This window comes from Ciona robusta, chromosome 5, assembly GCF_009617815.1.
Source record: "Ciona robusta chromosome 5, ASM961781v2".
NCBI classification, from domain to species: Eukaryota; Metazoa; Chordata; class Ascidiacea; order Phlebobranchia; family Cionidae; genus Ciona; species Ciona robusta.
The window spans coordinates 6,099,735-6,118,849 of NC_143239.1; the positions used below are offsets into that span (position 1 = coordinate 6,099,735).

A 19,115-nucleotide genomic window follows, 5' to 3' on the forward strand; every position below is an offset into this window, starting at 1 on the left:
GCCCAGTCTCCCTTTAGGTACTCGTTACAATGAACAAATGAAAGTAGGGTAGGGTGCAGGCTTGGTTCAGCAACACAACTTTAACCTTGGTGCTAATGTAAAGCTAATAACGGAAGCTCAGTTTGCTGCTTGGTGTTTGGAACTGAACAAGTTTCTAGCAAACGAACAGGTAATGTGTGTTCCTAGATTACTGAATTCTCTTGATTGCTATTACTACAGTAGCTTATTGTAAGTTTGGAGTTTGGGGACAAGTCTAAGTTTGCTCATTGGGTCATAACCCCAACTTAGCAATCAAACTGGAAATGTGTGTTCCTGGATTACTATAGTGGCTAGTTTTGATTGGTATAGCCGCCAAACTTGTGGTAGCAGGGTAGGTAGGCCTATACAGGTTTGTATATTATGTCAATTTTTGCAATTACCATTTTAATGTATAACATGTGTCAATGTGTGTTAAGTTAAAAGTTTCCGTTCAATTTTTATCCATAGTCTATCACAAATATATTTTCTATTCAAGAATGTTCAACGTAATGAAATCAAGTTGTGTGATGAAGCGAAGATCAAGTGGGAATTGGAAACTATTATTTAGCGAGGTTTGTATTTAAATGCTGGTGTTGTCTTACCCTTGTTTGTGTTATTGTTGGTTTATCCAATGTAAGTATATAGGTTGGAGAAATATTCACATTATCACATAAAGGATAAACTGCTACAAAATATGTTCAACACGCAGTAACTAATATATTTCTGCTCAACTGAAAATAATCAAGTCGAATAAATTCTATTCTGTTAGATATTTATTCGCCTAAATTGGGGTTATTATCTCTTACTCAAATAGAAGCTAACAGTCACATTCATACACAGACTTATTTTATATTTAAATACCAGTTCTCATACTTTACAGAAGGTATTGCATCCGCCCCCATTTATATATATATATATATATATATGCTATTTGTTCGTATTTTGTTATTTTTAGCCTATTTCAAGTATGTCACACCCTATTAGTAAATATATTTTTATTTTAAATTATCACAAATATTATTTTCAGGTGTTTTGCTGTAACTTGCGAGCTGATCCATTACTGAGCCCAAAGAAAAGTCTGAGTTATGAAACTTTCACATACAATGCTGCAGCAGGTGCATTATATGATATATTGACTACATGAATAATTCAGTGGGTTTTATGCGTGGTGGGCTTTCTTACATACAAACCCTCAAGGCAAACACACACATAGCACATACACTAAGATAGATGAATCAGCACTTTAAAATTGTTTAAATCAACGTATGTTCTATTACTGTGAGGAACCGTTGTTACCCTTGTTGTTAAAATACATTGTTTAAAAGTGGTAAAATAATAGTTTAAAGTAAACTAAATGCTGGTATAATAAGGATGTGTGCAATTCATTACTTTAAATCAAGACATTTTCCTATTAGAGTCCTGAGCATATATTGTTAATGTTCTAATTGAATTTAAGTGCAAATGAATAGTTTTTAATAAAATAAACATTGGTAGTCCATAATAGTTGTTTATGCCAACAGCAAGTAAAGCAAGCTATAAAATTTGGTAACCTTTGAGTCATAAATAAGCATAAACAGAAAAAAATTATCACCATTTTATATATTCATAAAAATTTTCTTTTTCTTTTCCTGAATTGAGTCCAGATTGTAGCCCACAATTAGTGCTTTGCTTTGCATCCATTACTTTACCAATTACCTATTCTATGCATATTTAATGTAATTTAGTTGTAATTTTTATAAAACTTGTTTTTCCAACAGAAAATGAAGACAATGAAGTGGACCAGTATGACGATGATAAAGATACAACTGCACAAAAAAGTGGAAACGAAAATGAAACAAGTATGTGGACACGTGGTATACGTATTCTTATCTTAAACATACAATACATGCCGCGTGTATTTAATTTAAGTCACACTAACCCTCCAGCAACTCCAGCAGTGGAAAAATTCTAAATAAAATATAAAACCTTTTTAAACCACAACTAAATAGTTTTCACCCTTTTTTAATAATTTTCACCTGTGTAAAGTATTTTTAGGAGAACTGTTTGTATGGATGGATTACCATTCATGTATACACCATTGTAAATTCAATTATGTTTTGGAAGAATGTTTTGACTTCCTTGAAAAGTTGAAGATATATTGTTTATCAATGCATAATCCTAGCCATAACCATCGTTGCAGAATCAATTGTAGAGCAACCGAAACCTGCGTTGGAGCTTGGTTTATCACCCAGCCAACCCAACGCACCAGCAGTACTCGCACCCTCAGATACAAATGGTTCACTATATGATGACTTATCCATCAAAGGAAAGCGTGATTCAAAACTTGCAAGTCACTTCAATTTGGCAGAAGCTACTTTCGCATCTGATTCTAAAAGCAGTGGAATCTGTAGCTTGCTTTCATCGGAACCAACTTCCATGGACTTTACAGAAAGTAATTATTAAATGTAATTTCTTTTTGAGTCTCCTTCCCAAGGATACACACACCCACAATAGTATCAGAGCGAGCTTTTTAAACAATTTTAGCATTCGCCTAATGTTACACTGGATTTAGGGGCTATCTGTGTCAGCCCAATACAACAGCATGATATGAGCTTATTTAAGTAATTTACTCTTATAGTTTTCATGCAACCATCCTTGAAATTAAAGGCAGCTATAGGAAACCACGTTACTTGATATATAGAAATCCTATAAAAAGGAACCTCATAAAAAGTGGTTAATGCAGTGTTTTGTTTTTTTCTCTTAAGTATATACTAGGTGGCGCGACTGCTTAGTTGCAAACGGCGACAACAATCGAGGCAATTGCGCCATCTAGTAGTTATATTTGTGGTACATATACCCAAAGACAGGATGCTGTTTTAGCTAACACTTGGGTACCATAACATACAATGTCACCCTTTACTTTCACTTTTGACTACTTATGTTATATTTTTACTTTATCCTTACAAACAGGTTTATCTCGATCGAAATCCACTGAGTCTGGCGTTCACTCTGGTGGGGAGAATGAGGTGGAAGAAGAAGATGTGAAAGTAACGGAAGCGTCTGTTGAGGGTAAGCTTATTTAATCTTGTATTTGATATAACCAGAGTTCTAACATGGTAACAGTTAAACTGTTGAGTTTGTTAAGAAGTGGATTAGTCAAGAGTTTCAATTCATAATCTGCAATCAATTGTAACCACAGTCTACTTCAAGTAAGAACCTTTTGTACCACAACACACTTTTATAAGGGTTAATGGAGCAAAGGACCAGTGTTATACTGACTGTCATTGCCCCGCCACGCAAGGGTTAATAAGTCAAATACGCCAACGTGGTACTTATAAGCTGGCACCAGGTGTATGAAACAGAACATCCATGTTATAATGACTGTCGTTGCCCCACCACACAAGGGTTAATAAGTCAAATACGCCAACGTGGTACTTATAAGCTGGCACGAGGTGTATGAAACAGAACATCCATGTTATAATGACTGTCGTTGCCCCATCACACAAGGGTAAATAAGTTATATACGTTAACGTGGTAACTTGTAAGTGGCACGATGTGTATGAAACAGAACATCCGTGTTATAACAACTGTCGTTGCGTCGCCACGCGAGAATACATAAGTTACATACGGGGTAACTTGTAAGCGACCACAAGTTGTATAAAAATGAACAAACCACCATGCAAGGATAAATAAGTTACACACTTGAACACTTGGTAACCCTTAAACTGGCACGAGGTGTATAAAAGGGAACAAACCACCATGCACGGATAAATAAGTTACATACTTGAACACCTGGTAACCCTTAAACTCGCACAAGTTGTATAAAAATGAACAAACCACCACGCAAGGCCAAGGATGAATATTAGGTAAGTTACATGCCTTTTTTCATTTATTGCATTACCCCAGCATCCGAAAACACCCAGAAGGAAATAGTTATTTGCGAAGATGAAGTTGATAAAATCGCAAAAGTTTTGGAATCTGTTGACTTAATGTGAGTCGATGTCATTTATTGATTAAGTTTCTATAATGGATTTATTCTAATGCAGAGTTAGCTGCACTGTGCTATACCCTTCATATTATAAATTAAAATTGATTGAAATACATTTGGAAAAATTTGTTTCCGCTAACTTCAAAATGAAGTGTACACAGTTTATTTTAATGTGTTAATCTTTTAGTGCTAGCATAGAAAATAAAATATACAGGGTTTACTTTAATATGAAAACATTTTAGTGCTAGCATAACAATAAAATAAAATGCAGTTTAGTTTAACATGCTTTAAAAAGACATTTAACCAATTTTTAATTTGATGTTTTGCGAAACCTTACTAGTTAAAAAACTATATCATATAGGTTCTGTAAACAATCATAAACTGTAAATTTATAATGACTATTAAACCATACACAGTTAAAAGCTATGTAGGCCCCTAATAAATAATCACTCATTAAGGTTTGGTTCTTACTTCTTAGTCCTGGTTTTAAATCAATATATTTTGCTTGAAGTTTAATTGTTTATTGATTAACCTAATGATGAACTGTCTATGATATGCTTTCAACTCTGTCAGGAAAATTTTAGCAGCTGTCAGTGTGATTGCTTTTGGCATTCTGGGTGTTGAGATAATGGGCCAACTCTGACCTAAACCATATGCTTTTCCCTATTGCTCACACACAGGATAGAATAAAATCTTATTTTGCATATTTTAAAGGCATAAAAAAGTAAAAAGCCTATATTTCCCATATAATTATAATACCTTTAAAGGTATAAGAACTTTAAGATTTTTTTAGTTTTATAATGTTTAAACGTTTTAAGTTTCCACTTCCGATTTGCCATTAATTCCCATCTCTTTATTCTTTTCATGGAAACTTTCCTTATGTTACAACATTCAAGCAGACAAAGGAGTGTCTTTATGTTATTGCAGCACTGAAAACAGTGCTAACATATAAATATATAGATTATAGGGGTAAAAATACTGTGTAAATAATTATATATTAAGTTATATATGGATATAAAATACTATAGAAGGAATATACACAATAATATAGTGCTAAGAACATTGCTAATATATAAATATATATATTATAGTAGTGAAAAGTACAGTGTATATATATTATATAATATATAATTATATATATATTATATAATACTTTTCACAAATAAATTCACCCAATTTTATTCTAGTGGTGAAAACATTGCTGCCACCACCAGTATATTAGCGCATGCTATTGACGTCGATGAATTGGAATCAAAACTCTTTGAATCAGCAAGCATTGTAGCACCAATAGGTCAGTTTGATAATTTCAATCATAACATAATTTTAGCTTTCAAAAAGTAGGTTTTGCCTATGATAAAAATGTCAAATTAGTTTATTTTAAAGTTGTTACCAACAGTCACTTATAGCCAGTAGAAGCCCAATTTTTTAAATAAACTGTTGGAAACTCCCCATGTATTTAAGTTTTTAATTTCAATTACAATTAGAAAAAAATGGTTTTAAAAACACAAAAAAATCTAGAGTTTTGTCTTCTTTAACCTACCCCCTCGCATATGCAACTTTAACCCTTCCCCTTACAGTGTGCAAGCAAACCACCACAGATGAGGAACTCCTTCAAGTCATCTCGCAATGCTCGTCACCACTAGATGTCCTCGCATGCGTCCACCTTCACTCAACAACACTAAGCCCGATTTTATCAGTGGCTTGCATTCACCACATCTATCTGAAAACTTTAGCAAAATATCCACGCAACTCAACAGAGTATAACAAGGTACTGTTGCAATGAAGCACCTCCAATCTACATTCTTGGTACCTCGGCATCTGTAGCTGCAAGCCCTCGATGTTTATAATACAAGCATTGAATAACAATTTGTAAGATAATTTGTTGGGACACGAAGTCTCTGTATAAGTTGCACAATAGAACACCCGGTTGTCCCCTTATGAGAGGATAAATAAGTCAATATTAATGTAATTCTCTAGTATTAAGAGCGCTGGTTCTTTAACTGCTGTTTCTTAATAATTTAAAACGTTAAAAACAAATTTCTTGTTTAAACTGGTCTGGCAGTATCAAAAGATTAAGAAACACTGGGTTGGGTTAACTACCTTGCTTTATTTGTTTTATTTTCCTCATTAACCTCCTCCTTCCTGCAGCTCTGTGGTGAAGTTCTAACAAACCGTGATTTCCGTGACCTTGTGTTCATTATTGAGACAAACGTGAAGTTCATGAACAACTTTGCCCTGCTTACTGCAGCATCTGACTTGCTCTACCTGCGTTTAACACTAAAGCAATCCACCATACCAGTTCTGTTGTCGCATATTGAATTTGAAAGCATGGATTTAGATGGTAAGAATGTCGCAATGTTTTGTAGTTCTGTAGAGCTTACTTGCCAAGAGTTGGCCCATTACTTTGAGTCTTTGACACTAAAGATGCTACCAAGTTCTAAAAGCCTAGACCGTATGAAAAGAGTCAATACTTTATTATTAAATTAAACATTGTTTTTTTCCTATAAGTTTAGCAAGTCTTTTTGAATTGCACATTTATTTAAAAAGCTGTACCTCGAGGGCTTTACAAATTTGAATTATATTGTCACATTAAATTCCTCTGAAAATTCCAAATAACTTAATTTAATGTTATCACCATTTACACTATTTTTCCACCAAAGTCATCAAATGTTTCCACAGAGCTTCGTTTGCTTGCAAGTTGCCTCCACACCCCCAACATATCATTAATCAACTCTGAATACATGTATAATGTATCGGCATCAGTTGCTATGAGGTGTATTGACCAAATACAAGATCTATATACACTCCTTAACATCATGAAGTGCTTTGGAAGGTAAAATTTAAACATTTTCTGTTAAAATGTTAATTCTCATTAAGATTTGAATGAATGGGTGATTAAAACTTATTTATCTTTGCGTGGCAGGGCATTGACTGTCGTTATAACACAGGTGTTCTGTTTCATACACTTCGTGCTTGCTTACAATATAAACCCCTTGTTTTAAATGCTGTAACAACAGCATAATAAAGTATATATATATCTGTTTATTAATTGTATTATTTAGTTTCAAGTTTCTAATGATTATTACTTCACAAAGATTGGTTTGTTATATAAACTAGAATAAGCTTCCACTGTGATGCAACTTTCCCTAATGTGATGTAATAATGTAATTAGTTTGAGGGTCTGCCGATTTTAATTCAATTCCCTTGAAGCGCAAGTACAGACTCAGATATTAGATTAATTCAAGGCCAGATATTTAAGTAAAACTTTATCCATTTTCAATATTTCTTGTAGAATAAAATGAATACAGAACAAATTTAGTACAAACGTTATTCTAATATATATACATGTAATGGTATTTATCAAATATTTTTGGCTCTGCTTGTTTGTAAACAGCAAAGTACAAATTTTGTTTAAATTGCTATATCTCAAATATAAATCCCATTATTATGAACAGATATTTCACAAACGCTGCGAAACGCAAGTGTGAGGGAGGAGTGGCCGGTTTGTCCACCGATCTTGAGATGCTTCATCCAGATGGAAGATCTATGGCTGCTCATATGTTTGATGCGTTCTATCGTATGGAGCACGCACCAGCGAGGCCATTGCTACAGAAAGCAAGCGATGCTATTACAGATGGGAATATACCAGTGCAACCACAGGTTTGTAAACAACAGAAATTTATATAAGTATATGTATATAAATATAACCTATATAACCTAAAATAACATAGGTATATGTCTTTATTAGAAAGATACAATTAATATAAGCAATATAGAGAATTACTAGCAAAACGAAAGGTGTTAAAACCACGCTACTGGTAAAAATCAATTGAAAATTATCGAATAAAATACTGTCACTGCTAAACCCATGATACAGTATAATTAAACTAAAATAAAACCTTAAAAAAAATTACAAAAATCGTAAAAATGAAATACGATTATTTTGGGAATGATTTACTTTTGGAAGCAACAAACAACAAAACATGTTTCATAAAATATGCCAACCAGGCCATGAACTATTTGTTTGTTGATGAATTAAAAGCAATCTGGTTGATTTGCTCATTCTAATTCCCATTAGGTTTGCTATTGATTCATTGATTAAAGGCGTATGTGATTAACCTTTACTTCACCATGATGCTTACCCATTGATTAGGCCTCTTGTGTTGCTGCCTTTGTACAATGTTGATTAATTACATTATGTCACTTGGTGTGATTTAAAAATCGGTTTTGAAAGACAGCATATGTGTGTGGATAGGCAATACAGTTGGACTACTGGCCTGTTATATGAAGTTAATGAACTAGGAATAGATAAACTCTGTATCTAAAAGTTTTTCTTGCTTTTAAATGAAGATGCTGCATTTATTCGGTCAAACTGGTAAAATGCAAATGGGGTAGCTGTTTTTTTATTGTGTAACAAAATGAATCACATTGAGTGATATATCCTAGACATAAACCAATGAATCCTGAACAAACGGGTAGAATCTGAAATAAATCAATAAAGTTTGAATAACCAGTAAAATTTGGGAGAAACCAGTAAGATCTGGAATAAACTGGTAAAACTTAAATAAACCACGGAATTAAAGGCAAGTTGTTTTGTACAATTGGAAAGTCCCACCCCACAGCAGATGTTATGCCAAAGCTTCTCGTCTGTGCATCTTGTTTGAATGAATAATTTAGTGCTTGCTTTATTGACTGGTTTCTTAAGTAGAGGTGGATTTATATTCAAGCCTTCTAAAACCTAACGTTCCACACTGTGCAGTTCTAATCAATATTAGGAATCAATTAGGAATGAATGGCTGTATGGGGATTTCTAACTTTTGCCTAAACGATACCTAAATGGTATTCATTATATGCAATTATAACAATATATACAAAGATAAATGTGTGAAGTATTCTAACAGTTTAAAAGTATAATAATAAATAGTTGCCTATGTAGGTCTAAGTCTATATTATTTCTATATAAAAAAACATTCCGAATATGCAATTTTCTTTTATATATAGATATGCTATGCATAACATTTTCACTACCTCTTCCACTAAAGCCATGTGTTTGTCACATTCATGCATTATACATAGAATTTCTACCAAAACATCCTCGAGACAAAGATGTCTATCTCATAAAACCCATATGCTTCTTGTTCTAATATTATAATGATCTTATTTACATTTAATGCATTACATCTATTTATATATAAAAGTGTTATAACAGCTGTTGTTTTACCGTTACTTTCTGTCTTTTCGCTTATATAAACTTTTTTAATTTTGTTACTGTTACCAGAAGTGCAAAAATAATTACTGGAAACCCTGCTGTCTCGCTGTATTGCAAACAAAACATCGGTCCTTTATGATCAAAAACAAAACAAATTGCTAGAGGATCTTTTACACACTTATAATTTGCCTTGCAGCAATATTTTAATCCCACTCTTTATTGCAGGATATATCAGCTGTTCTTCGCTATTGTGTGAAGTTTGGTTACACCATACATGGTCACAAGCTGCTGGATGTTTTAAGCAATGCTATCTATGAACGTCTGCCCTTTGAACATGCTTCACAGTTCACAACTAATGTGAAATGGTTGACGGTGTTTTATTATTACAACCAATCAATGTTGGAAAGATTTGTAGGAGCTGTTAAGAAGAATATGGCAAACTTAGACTTTGTTGCATTGAGTGACATACTGGATTCATTGGCACAGGTTAGAGCTTGGTTTAATGCGATTTCTGTTTCAAGGCATAAAGTAATATTGACTTCTTGGTCCCTCCGGTATAATAAAATGCAATAAATGTTTGCATTTTAAATATAATTATAAGCAATCTATATGGAACCTGTTTTATATAACACATGTTCTGACTGGATTCATTGGCACAGTTTATAACTTTATTACAATGATATATATTGCTTTTGCTACCAGGCATAATGTAATGTAGACTTTTTGGCTTGCTATTGCAAAATTTTTTGGGATTTTTGTCTGGTAAAGATTGTGGTAAAAAATGCATCTTGAAAAATAAATATATGCAATGTATGAAACCTGTTTGATGTAAATTGTCATGTAATGACAACCTATTGAAATATTAATATGTTCATAAAATAAATATTAATAATGTTTATAAAATAATTACTCTAATTTGATTGAAATTAAAAAAAAGATAAAACAAATTACCAAAAATCGTAAATTGCCGCCGTTTTATTTAAAACTGTTATCGCTAAATATTTATTCCTTAGGTTTACTTTTTGCCCAAAAACGCAGAGGAATTCTTTGAGCAACTTCACATGGAGATGTTACGTAAACTACCAACACTTAAGACAAGCCATGTTCATAATGCTAACAGGAAGTTGCTGCTCACTGCTTTCCACTTCGCTGTGTTTGGAAGATATCCTGAAACTCTTATTAAGCTAACATTAGAGGATAAGCAGGTTGTTTAACTTTATCAGTTCTATTTCTTCTGTATTGATCTGATTCTGTATTGATATGTGTTGTTTGTATTGTTTTTTTTTTGTGTGTTTTAAAATGTATGGAAATTTGGAAACATTGTAAGTTAGCACTCTGTCTATAAATACATTTATAATACCCCTACACGGTGGTTTATGATTTAGAGTATAAATACACAATTTGTATCTCCATGGTGTATAAGAAACCTATTATATATGAATACACCATATGTATCTGACATGCATGTTGTAACTCAGTTTCCTAAAACACTAACCACGCCCTTTCTATTGTAGTTCATCAACAACAGAAGTGGTTCAAGATTTTTCATGAAAGATCTTTGCAAAGCAGTTAGCATTGAGCGACCTGACCTTTTGCCTTCTTCTATTCCATCTGATTTGTTCATGGATGCCAAACCACCACAGATATATGCTTTTGAGAAGGTGTGTATCTCTTTATAATATATAAAAGCTATATATAAAGGCTTTCTGCCAGACATATAATGTAAAAGTATTCAATATAGCATTAGCCCGCTGTTGCTAGATAAATATAAACATATTGTAAAGTTCTTAGAAAATTTGGTCTTCAAAACAACATTTTAATATCCTTTTTAATGAAGCAAGATTACAAAAACATAAAATTATTATCCTGATGGGGCGTCACCCCAATTAAAGCCTAGATATCAAAAAAAAATATTCAAATATATTTTACCATTACCTACAAAGTTAAATACTTGGTAACTTATATAGCATGCACGGGTGTATGAAACAGAACACCTGTGTTACAATGACTGTCATTTTCAACCACGCAAAGATAATTAAGTTAAATTTATTCATCCATTAACCCCTAACCTACCCAGGATGTTCGTCACTTCCTTACAAACTTGGTTGGTGGATATCACAACTACAACTTAATATCCTCCCCTGTTCGTAACTTCCCAGTGTTCCTGCTACGTATGAGGTTGGATGGTGAGCTTCTACCAGCTACACGACATCCATCTTTCATCCCACCGCACATGCACCAAATGGTAAGGAAGTTTTTATAGTAATTTTGTTTAAGGTCAAGAATTGGTATTGTATTCTGTCCGTACTCCAACCCACTATAAGCCTTTTTTTTCAAAGTTTCTTGGTCGATGTCCCATTTTAGACTCTGAAACTGTAATCCACTGCCCTATTAATAATATAGTGTAAGGTAACATACTTTTGTCTGTTTACTCCTTTGCAGAAGTCTTTTAAAAGAGTCAAGGCCTTAAACAAAGGTTAAAAAATGCTCTTTTTGTTTCTTCTGGTATGTAAGTTTAAAATATTACATTATCACACAGATCCAAAATGTGGCTGTGGTTCCCCTCCCAAGATCTCGTTTCTGCATTGATTCTCGCCACGCCATCGGCAAAACACGGCTGGTTCTTCGCTTGTTGCGTGCCCAAGGTGCTCGTGTGGTAGTGGTCCCTCACTTTGAGTGGGATGGTCAATCAAGCGCACGAAAGCTAAGTCTTCTACGCACCAAGATCTTCATGCAGCGAGCTGATGACGTCGTCGAATAGCATGTTTCTCTATTGTTCTATCACTGTCCTATCTGTTGTTACCTTCATCTTATGCCAGTTTAAAGTTGGTTTGGGCACTGGGGTGTAACTTTAGCCCTTAATAGAAACTTGTATGTTTAAATTCCCATTTTAACTCCGCCAAGAGTTGAGTTTTAGCTAAAATCCAGATTGCAATGATGCCTTTGATATCTGAATTCACTTGTAGCTCCTGATGATCTGATTCTAGAAATCCGTTCCTGAACTACACCTACTTTACCTACCGTTTAGTAATAACTAGGTTCTATACCCCAGTTTCCCACCATGTTATTCTGGCCTTGTTTTTGTTGTACTACTGCCAACTTCAAGTGCAAATATTGTACCTTCTCTATGCTGCTATACTTATTCTCTATTGTTCTACCGCATCAGTGTTGTCCATCCTGCACCCCCTGTGATGTTTCTTTGTTAAAGATAAATGATGTTCGTTGAACTTTGAGTCCATTTGGTTTCAAATTTAAACAATTTAGGGTTACTATCAGAAAGACCTCAGAAGGCAAATGGTCTGTATTGCGATTAATATTAGGACTCCAAGTTTAAAAGGACAATTTCTAGACCTCAAGCAAGAATCTCTTTGACAAAACTTTCATACAGTGGACCTACTCCCAAGTGTTAAGTCCAGTCAAAAAAATCAAGGCAATACTTCTAGCAAAGAGGTTTAACGGTTTTAATTTCTTTTCTTCTATTATTGCTTAGCAAAACTCATTAGTCTAGTAGTATGTTCACAGACTTAAATATGAGGGAGGCCACTTGTATAACGAGTTTACCAGTGGCCTCTCTTATCTGTGGTGTGGTATCGATGTACAGATTTAAACAGTCTGGATTCTAACTAGTTCATAATAAGAAACTTAAACTCGTGTATGGAATGTTTTTTTGTAAAACCATGGTGTATGATGTGAAAGAACACTTGTGTTATAATCCGATTAGACATATTTTATATCCATGGAAAGAAACTTACTTAGGGATTTTTATCGGGATTTTCCCATCGCGATTCGCGCTGCAAAAAGACAAGTCCAGTTTTTTTTAAACAAACCCACAAAGTAACATACGTGGTAACTTGCAAGCGGGCACGAGGTGTATGAAACAGAACACGCCTGTTATAACGACTGTCGTTTCTGCGATTTTCAACAAAAAAGCTTAACGTTATTATTTTATACTACTCCCATATTATGTACAATTTTTAGCACCTTGTATATAATATATGCACTGTTTTACAGATCCCTTTATAATGGATAGTGAGGTAAAGGTTGATGGTCGTCTCATTGATGTAATAGACGAGGATTGGATCAATGATGAACTTCCTGTAGAAGACATAGAAGTTCCTCTTGATGAACTTCCAGAACTAGAGCAAGACAATGGAAATTCTCATGAAACAATTAAAGAGTTGGAGAAGAAATGGAATGATGATAATTTGCAATCGTTGCTAAGCAACAATGGAAATAGACAATCGTAAACTGCTTTATACTGTTAAATTAAATTTTCAGATTATGTTAATTTGTGTGAATTACTATTTTGTTCTGTTTTCCAAATGCTTTGTTTCAATATAAATTTTTGATAAAGAACTTTTTATCATGCTATAAGCTAACAGTGGTAGATATGTGGCTGTCAGTTTTTCCAAATAAACACAAAAATCATTTATTTAAGCCCGACACATATTTGCTTATTATTCATGCAAAGCAAATATTTAACTTAAAGTGATATTTAAGACATTAACTGTTACGTAACAATGGAGATTTATCTACAATGTTGTGACGGTCACCATGATGATATATTGCTACCTGATGGAGAAGCTGTTGTGATTGGTCGATCAGAGGCAACAAAAATAACCGACAAACGCTGCTCAAGGTAAAAATTTTCCCTCTGTCCCTCCCTTCCCTTCTTTTAGTATTTAGTTTCCATACATTCCTCCATCCCTTATTTTACTGTTGTCCAACTTTTATTATAGGAAAACAGTGTCCCATACAAATTAATGCAATGCATTGGTGTAATGTTAAGGGTACCTAGGGCACCGATGACTTGAAAAAGGTCATCCTATGTTTTAGCATCCCAGTTTCATACCTTAACTAGGTTTTACCGTGTATTCATCAACATAAAATAACAGTATAACTTGTAATAAATTTCGCGAATCTGACCCTGATCTGATGTACATATAGTTGAACGATTCTTGTATAGTAAAATACAGTAAAGACCTGTAACAGTATGCTTTATTTTGAATTTTTTTTGTTTAATGTATAGTAACCATTTAATGTACAAGTTTTCAGCTACATTACATTTCAATTAACAGAAAGCAGTTGGAATTAACAGCTGATTATTCAAATAAATCGGTCACCGTCCGTCAACTTGGTTCTACACCAGGATGTATAGATGGGAAACCACTGGACCATGACAACAAAGCTTCGTTACATGAGAATGAAACTTTGTGCGTCGTGCAAAAAGAATTTCCACATAAGCTGCATTTTGTTACTAATGGTATGTATTTGTTCTTTATGTGTATATATTACAGACTTGTTCACAGTTATATGTTTTGTATAGAAACTGCGCTATTTTGTCTTAAGCTATCACGCTCCTTTGACCAATTAAATGTAATTTTGTTTTTAATCATAAGCCCATTTTAACGGCGGCTGTTTGTCGCCATATCTTTTACTCTACATAACATTTTTATTATGTATAAAACTTCTATTAGTTTCATTACGTATAGAAGTTATGCTTCGTTTTTTGTGTTTATGTTTAACAACATTGCATTAATAGACGATCAAGGTGAAGAAACAACTTCAACATTAAACAAAAAAAGAACATTGACAGATTACTTTGTGAATAATAATGTTCCCAAATCAAAGAAATTGAAAAAAGATTTAAAAGGTGAAAGTGATTTTGTGTAATTTTGTTTTATATGGTTCGAGAACGTTTACGAATTTTTCTGCATGCCTATGTTAAGGCGGTACAAAATTTTTTATTCTACTTCTTTGTGAAATAAAACACACTACGCTTCTCATACAGAAGATAATATTGAAGAAAAATTAAAACAATTACAACAACAATCCTTCAGTAAACCAAAAACGGATACCAAACCACCAGGTAGTTATTACATAACTTGTATGTACCTTTTGTTGATTCTAATCAATTTATCATTTAAATAAAACAGTTCTTATGATACAAATAGATTTTAATCATTGTTTCTATCTTTTCCCAATATTAGTTAAAAAGGCCTGACTGAGAGATTTTAACCATTTCTTGCATTTTTTCTGTGAGTACATAATTAATTAACAATAACATATCCTATCCTTGCACTTCAATAATAACATGACATCCATTTAATCCCCAGTTTCCAATACCATATAGTAATAACAGAGCTTTAATAACAACGTATATCCCATTTTAGTTTCCACAACAACCAGCCAATGCGAGATTGGTTGGTCCACAGTCGACCAAAGTATGTTGGTGTATCAGTCGGAAGGTTTGAAACATTCGTCACGGGTCGTTGCATTTGATCTCGATTCAACTTTAATCACTACTAAATCAGGTACAGGCGTTCTAGTAGTGGGTAGACGACTCTGGTCTAAATCTGTTCCAAATTTAATCACATTTAAAATTGAATCTATTTATGTCCAAGTTAGTTCTCTATTTCTAACATTTGAGACTAATTTTATAATTTGTAAATACCGATCTGATGACTCCTAAACTATCAGTGTTTGCTATCCAGTATTCAGAAAGACCTAAATTTATTTTTTTGTTATTAGTAATGTTTTGATTAAGGTAAAACATTTGCAACTGACTATAAGGATTGGAAGATAATGTTGGGGGAAATACCGAAGAAATTAAAACAATTGTCAGCAGAAGGTGGGGTAGTAGTTTGGAATTTTAAAACCAAACTAATCTTAATAAACTTTAAAATTTGTTTAAATTTTTTTCTTAAAAAAATTATTTTGTTTGAATTTCTCAGTTTTGTTTACTATTAAACTTTAAATTCATCTCATTCTGTTTCAAATGAGTATCACAGTACGTTGTATGTTGTTGAACTTTTGCCAAATATTCTCAGGTGTGAAAATTGTCATAATTTCGAATCAAAACGGGATTTCTAAAGGAAAAGTAAAAGAAGAAGATTTTAAGAAAAAGGCAAAAGCTGTGGTTAAAGCATTGGGTGTTCCTTGTCAGGTTAGATTATAAACTGAACTCAGATCTTGTGTGAAATTTCCATACAAAGGGGTGTATGGTGTGTTCTAACCTTTCATGGTTTGTGGTTTAATTTTATTACACTTAACACCTATGCCACCTGCTCTATCAATAAAATAACTGTGATTGTAAGTGTATTCAAGCCTAACTAGAGGTAAATGAATAAATGAATAAATGAATTTAACTTATTTATACTCGCATGGCGAAGAAATGACAGTCGATAAAACAAAAGTGTTTAATTGTATACACCTCGTGTCAGCTTACAAGTTATTACGTAGGACTATGCAATTTTGTGGGTGATTAATTTATTCTTTAATACACAGGGTCCAATGACCAGTAACCTAGATTTGGTTAATGTATTTACTAATTAGGTCCATCTACAGTTCAATCATTCTATAACGCCCAGGTCCTAGCTGCCACAAAGAGATGTAAATATCGTAAACCAAACATTGGGTCTTATAACTGGTTATGTGACTCTGGTAATGGTGGAATAAAAGTTGATGATTTTACCTACGTGGGGGATGCAGCAGGCCGTGCTAAGAACTGGGAACCAAAAAGAAAGAAAGATTTTAGTTGCAGTGACAGGTGGGTTTTTAATCTTACTCTTGTTGGTTGCGGGAAGATTCTTTAAATATTGTTGCCTGCTCACCCACTTTCAATGTAATAATTGAATTTACATAGTTATTCCCAATAAAAATTCAAATAGTTAGCCACCAAGGAACATAACTTACAAGCTGGCACGAGGTATATGAAACAGAGCACCAAGTAATAACGATGGTTGTTTTTTTTCTATGTGTGAATAAATAAGATACGTTCATTCATTCTCACACAGGCTATTTGCATTAAACCTCAACGTTCCATTCTTCACACCAGAGGAATATTTTCTCAACCAGAAACCTGCCAAGTTCACACTTCCAGAATTTGATCCGGTAATCTTCATTTTTGTAACTTTTTTAACAATAACAGCCAAAACGATTTGTAAACCAGTTTGTGGATGGCCACACTAGATCAAATAGCAACTAATTTAGAGATTGCAATAAATTCCGTTTTTTACAGAAATCTTTAAAAAGTTCGTTAAAAGAACTTACTTCAGTTGGAAATATTGTGAGCAACCAGCAAGAAGTTTTGATCCTTGTTGGTTATCCTGCTTGTAAGTTTGTTTTCTAAATAATATCCCAATTATTTTTTTTAATTGATCAAAACCATTTGCTACTATCACACTGGCTGTATGTGTGCATAAGCTGACTGGATGTTGGGTGTAGTGAAAATCTGCATATGGCATAAAAATGCCAATGATATAATGAAGTAACTTGTTTATCTTACCAGGTGGCAAATCTACATTCACCCGACAACATTTGGTTCCTGAAGGTTACGTTCAAATTAACAGGGTGAGTTGAAAATTAAAGAATTTTTAGCCAAGTAGGATTATTTTCTTTACTTTATATTGGAGAATCATGCAAACATTTGTCTGTGTTGCTTATATTAGGATATGTTTTATATTAAGCTTATTACATTAAATTTAGTTAAGTTTTTTATTAAACAAAACTATGAATAAGTGCTTAAATGTGAATACTATTAATAACAGATTTTAAATTATTTGTTTAAAAAACAATATTTATTATGTTGAAATAACTTTCAGGACACCTTGAAAACTTGGCAGAAATGCGTGGCAGCTTGTAAGTCAGCTCTTGCATCAGGTAAAAGTGTTGCTATTGACAACACTAATCCTGACATTGAATCCAGGAAAAGGTGAAAGTTTGATAAATATTAAACACAGTTTCAAAAGTTTTTGGTAATATTATATGTATTAAAGATAATATTACAACTTAGTATGGGATTTAACCGATTTATTAACTTGTAGTCTGCAGCTAGTTATTTTGAACCAGTAAAGCTAAATATAAATATAACAAAAAATACTAGATATTCAAAATTTTAGATTGGCAGTTTTTGCTATTGTTTATTTACCTTGTACAGATACATTGACTGTGCTAAAGAAAGGAAATGTCCATGCAGATGTTTGTATTTTGATATTTCTATTGAGCATGCATTTCATAACAATAGGTGAGTGCATATGCCACATGAAGGTTATTTATATCTGGTGAACAACTACTGTAGCTTGCTTGGGTATATCATACATGACAAATTTAAAAAAAGGTTAATTAATATCTGTTGTCCAAGTTTTCAGCCATACAAAATAAACTACATCCACAGGCTACAAAGTTTATGTGATTGTAAGCTTATAAGCGATAACTTGTAAGCGAGCACAATGTGTTTGAAATAGACACACATATTATGACAACTTTAGTATTGAAGTTAAAGCCACTGAAATTAAAAAGGCAAACTTCATTCCATATTCTGTGTAATAATCTAAAAAACTTCAGATTTCGTGAACTAAGCGGTACACCTCATGACATCATATCTTCAATGATAATTTACTCTCACCGTAAAAAGTTTGTTGAACCAACAACTAAGGAAGGTTTTGATGAAATAGTTAAAGTTAATTTTGTTCCTTCCTTTGAAAACAAAGAGCTTGAACGAATGTATTACTTGTATAATGTTTGATTGTTCAATGTGTGATTCCAATTAATTTATTGATTTAAGTTTTAGTTTATAAAATAATAAAAGCTGCTTCGATTTGTTTTAAATATATATCTGATTCTAAAAAGAATCCATTTTCTTAATGTGTAATCCAAAGTAAAAAATTAGACGAAGGCACAGCATATCTAATTTACAATTAACAATTTTTTTTGTTACATTATGTCAATTTTAATCTTTGCATAAATGCAAGAAATAAAATCATATCAGTGCTTCATATTTACTTCTTTGGTGCAAATATAGTAGTTAATTGTACTCTTGGTCTTGCCGAAAACATTACCTAACAGAAAGGAACATACATAAATATTTGGCATTATTAGTAGTGGGATGTACGTAGATTGCGTTCAGGAACATATTACAAA

General features: G+C 33.0%; 3 protein-coding genes across 3 annotated transcripts; all 3 read left to right on the forward strand.

The window, feature by feature from the left end:
• Nucleotides 1–4: 4 nt before the first annotated feature.
• On the forward strand, nt 5–12,421 carry LOC149736013 (uncharacterized). Its single transcript, XM_089877724.1, has 17 exons — nt 5–169; nt 515–590; nt 1,046–1,133; nt 1,776–1,856; nt 2,198–2,449; nt 2,968–3,066; nt 3,904–3,988; nt 5,173–5,276; nt 5,563–5,753; nt 6,134–6,326; nt 6,665–6,818; nt 7,441–7,645; nt 9,420–9,680; nt 10,208–10,399; nt 10,709–10,855; nt 11,272–11,439; nt 11,734–12,421. Exons 2-17 carry the CDS (start codon nt 516–518, stop codon nt 11,953–11,955), a joined length of 2,517 nt encoding a protein of 838 aa, XP_089733850.1. The 5' UTR covers nt 5–169; nt 515; the 3' UTR covers nt 11,956–12,421.
• A 768-nt stretch (nt 12,422–13,189) lies between these two features.
• On the forward strand, nt 13,190–13,632 carry LOC149736014 (anaphase-promoting complex subunit 13-like). Its single transcript, XM_089877769.1, has one exon. It carries the CDS (start codon nt 13,190–13,192, stop codon nt 13,439–13,441), a length of 252 nt encoding a protein of 83 aa, XP_089733895.1. The 3' UTR covers nt 13,442–13,632.
• A 13-nt stretch (nt 13,633–13,645) lies between these two features.
• On the forward strand, nt 13,646–18,976 carry LOC149736015 (bifunctional polynucleotide phosphatase/kinase-like). Its single transcript, XM_089877742.1, has 14 exons — nt 13,646–13,833; nt 14,273–14,457; nt 14,737–14,847; nt 14,986–15,063; nt 15,368–15,508; nt 15,742–15,825; nt 16,025–16,140; nt 16,565–16,743; nt 16,991–17,087; nt 17,215–17,308; nt 17,485–17,546; nt 17,798–17,907; nt 18,133–18,219; nt 18,540–18,976. Exons 1-14 carry the CDS (start codon nt 13,715–13,717, stop codon nt 18,718–18,720), a joined length of 1,644 nt encoding a protein of 547 aa, XP_089733868.1. The 5' UTR covers nt 13,646–13,714; the 3' UTR covers nt 18,721–18,976.
• The last annotated feature ends 139 nt before the right edge of the window (nt 18,977–19,115 follow it).

What these genes read in the sequence shown, in the direction of transcription:
- LOC149736013 (XM_089877724.1), top strand. Translation starts at nt 516, where the DNA reads ATGTTCAACGTAATGAAATCAAGTTGTGTGATGAAGCGAAGATCAAGT. An exon ending in AACGGAAGCGTCTGTTGAGG is followed by an intron (nt 3,067 to 3,903) that starts GTAAGCTTATTT and finishes GCATTACCCCAG; the next exon opens with CATCCGAAAACACCCAGAAG. An exon ending in TACTGGATTCATTGGCACAG is followed by an intron (nt 9,681 to 10,207) that starts GTTAGAGCTTGG and finishes TTTATTCCTTAG; the next exon opens with GTTTACTTTTTGCCCAAAAA.
- LOC149736014 (XM_089877769.1), top strand. Translation starts at nt 13,190, where the DNA reads ATGCACTGTTTTACAGATCCCTTTATAATGGATAGTGAGGTAAAGGTT.
- LOC149736015 (XM_089877742.1), top strand. Translation starts at nt 13,715, where the DNA reads ATGGAGATTTATCTACAATGTTGTGACGGTCACCATGATGATATATTG. An exon ending in CCTTGTTGGTTATCCTGCTT is followed by an intron (nt 17,309 to 17,484) that starts GTAAGTTTGTTT and finishes TTATCTTACCAG; the next exon opens with GTGGCAAATCTACATTCACC. An exon ending in CATGCATTTCATAACAATAG is followed by an intron (nt 18,220 to 18,539) that starts GTGAGTGCATAT and finishes AAAAAACTTCAG; the next exon opens with ATTTCGTGAACTAAGCGGTA.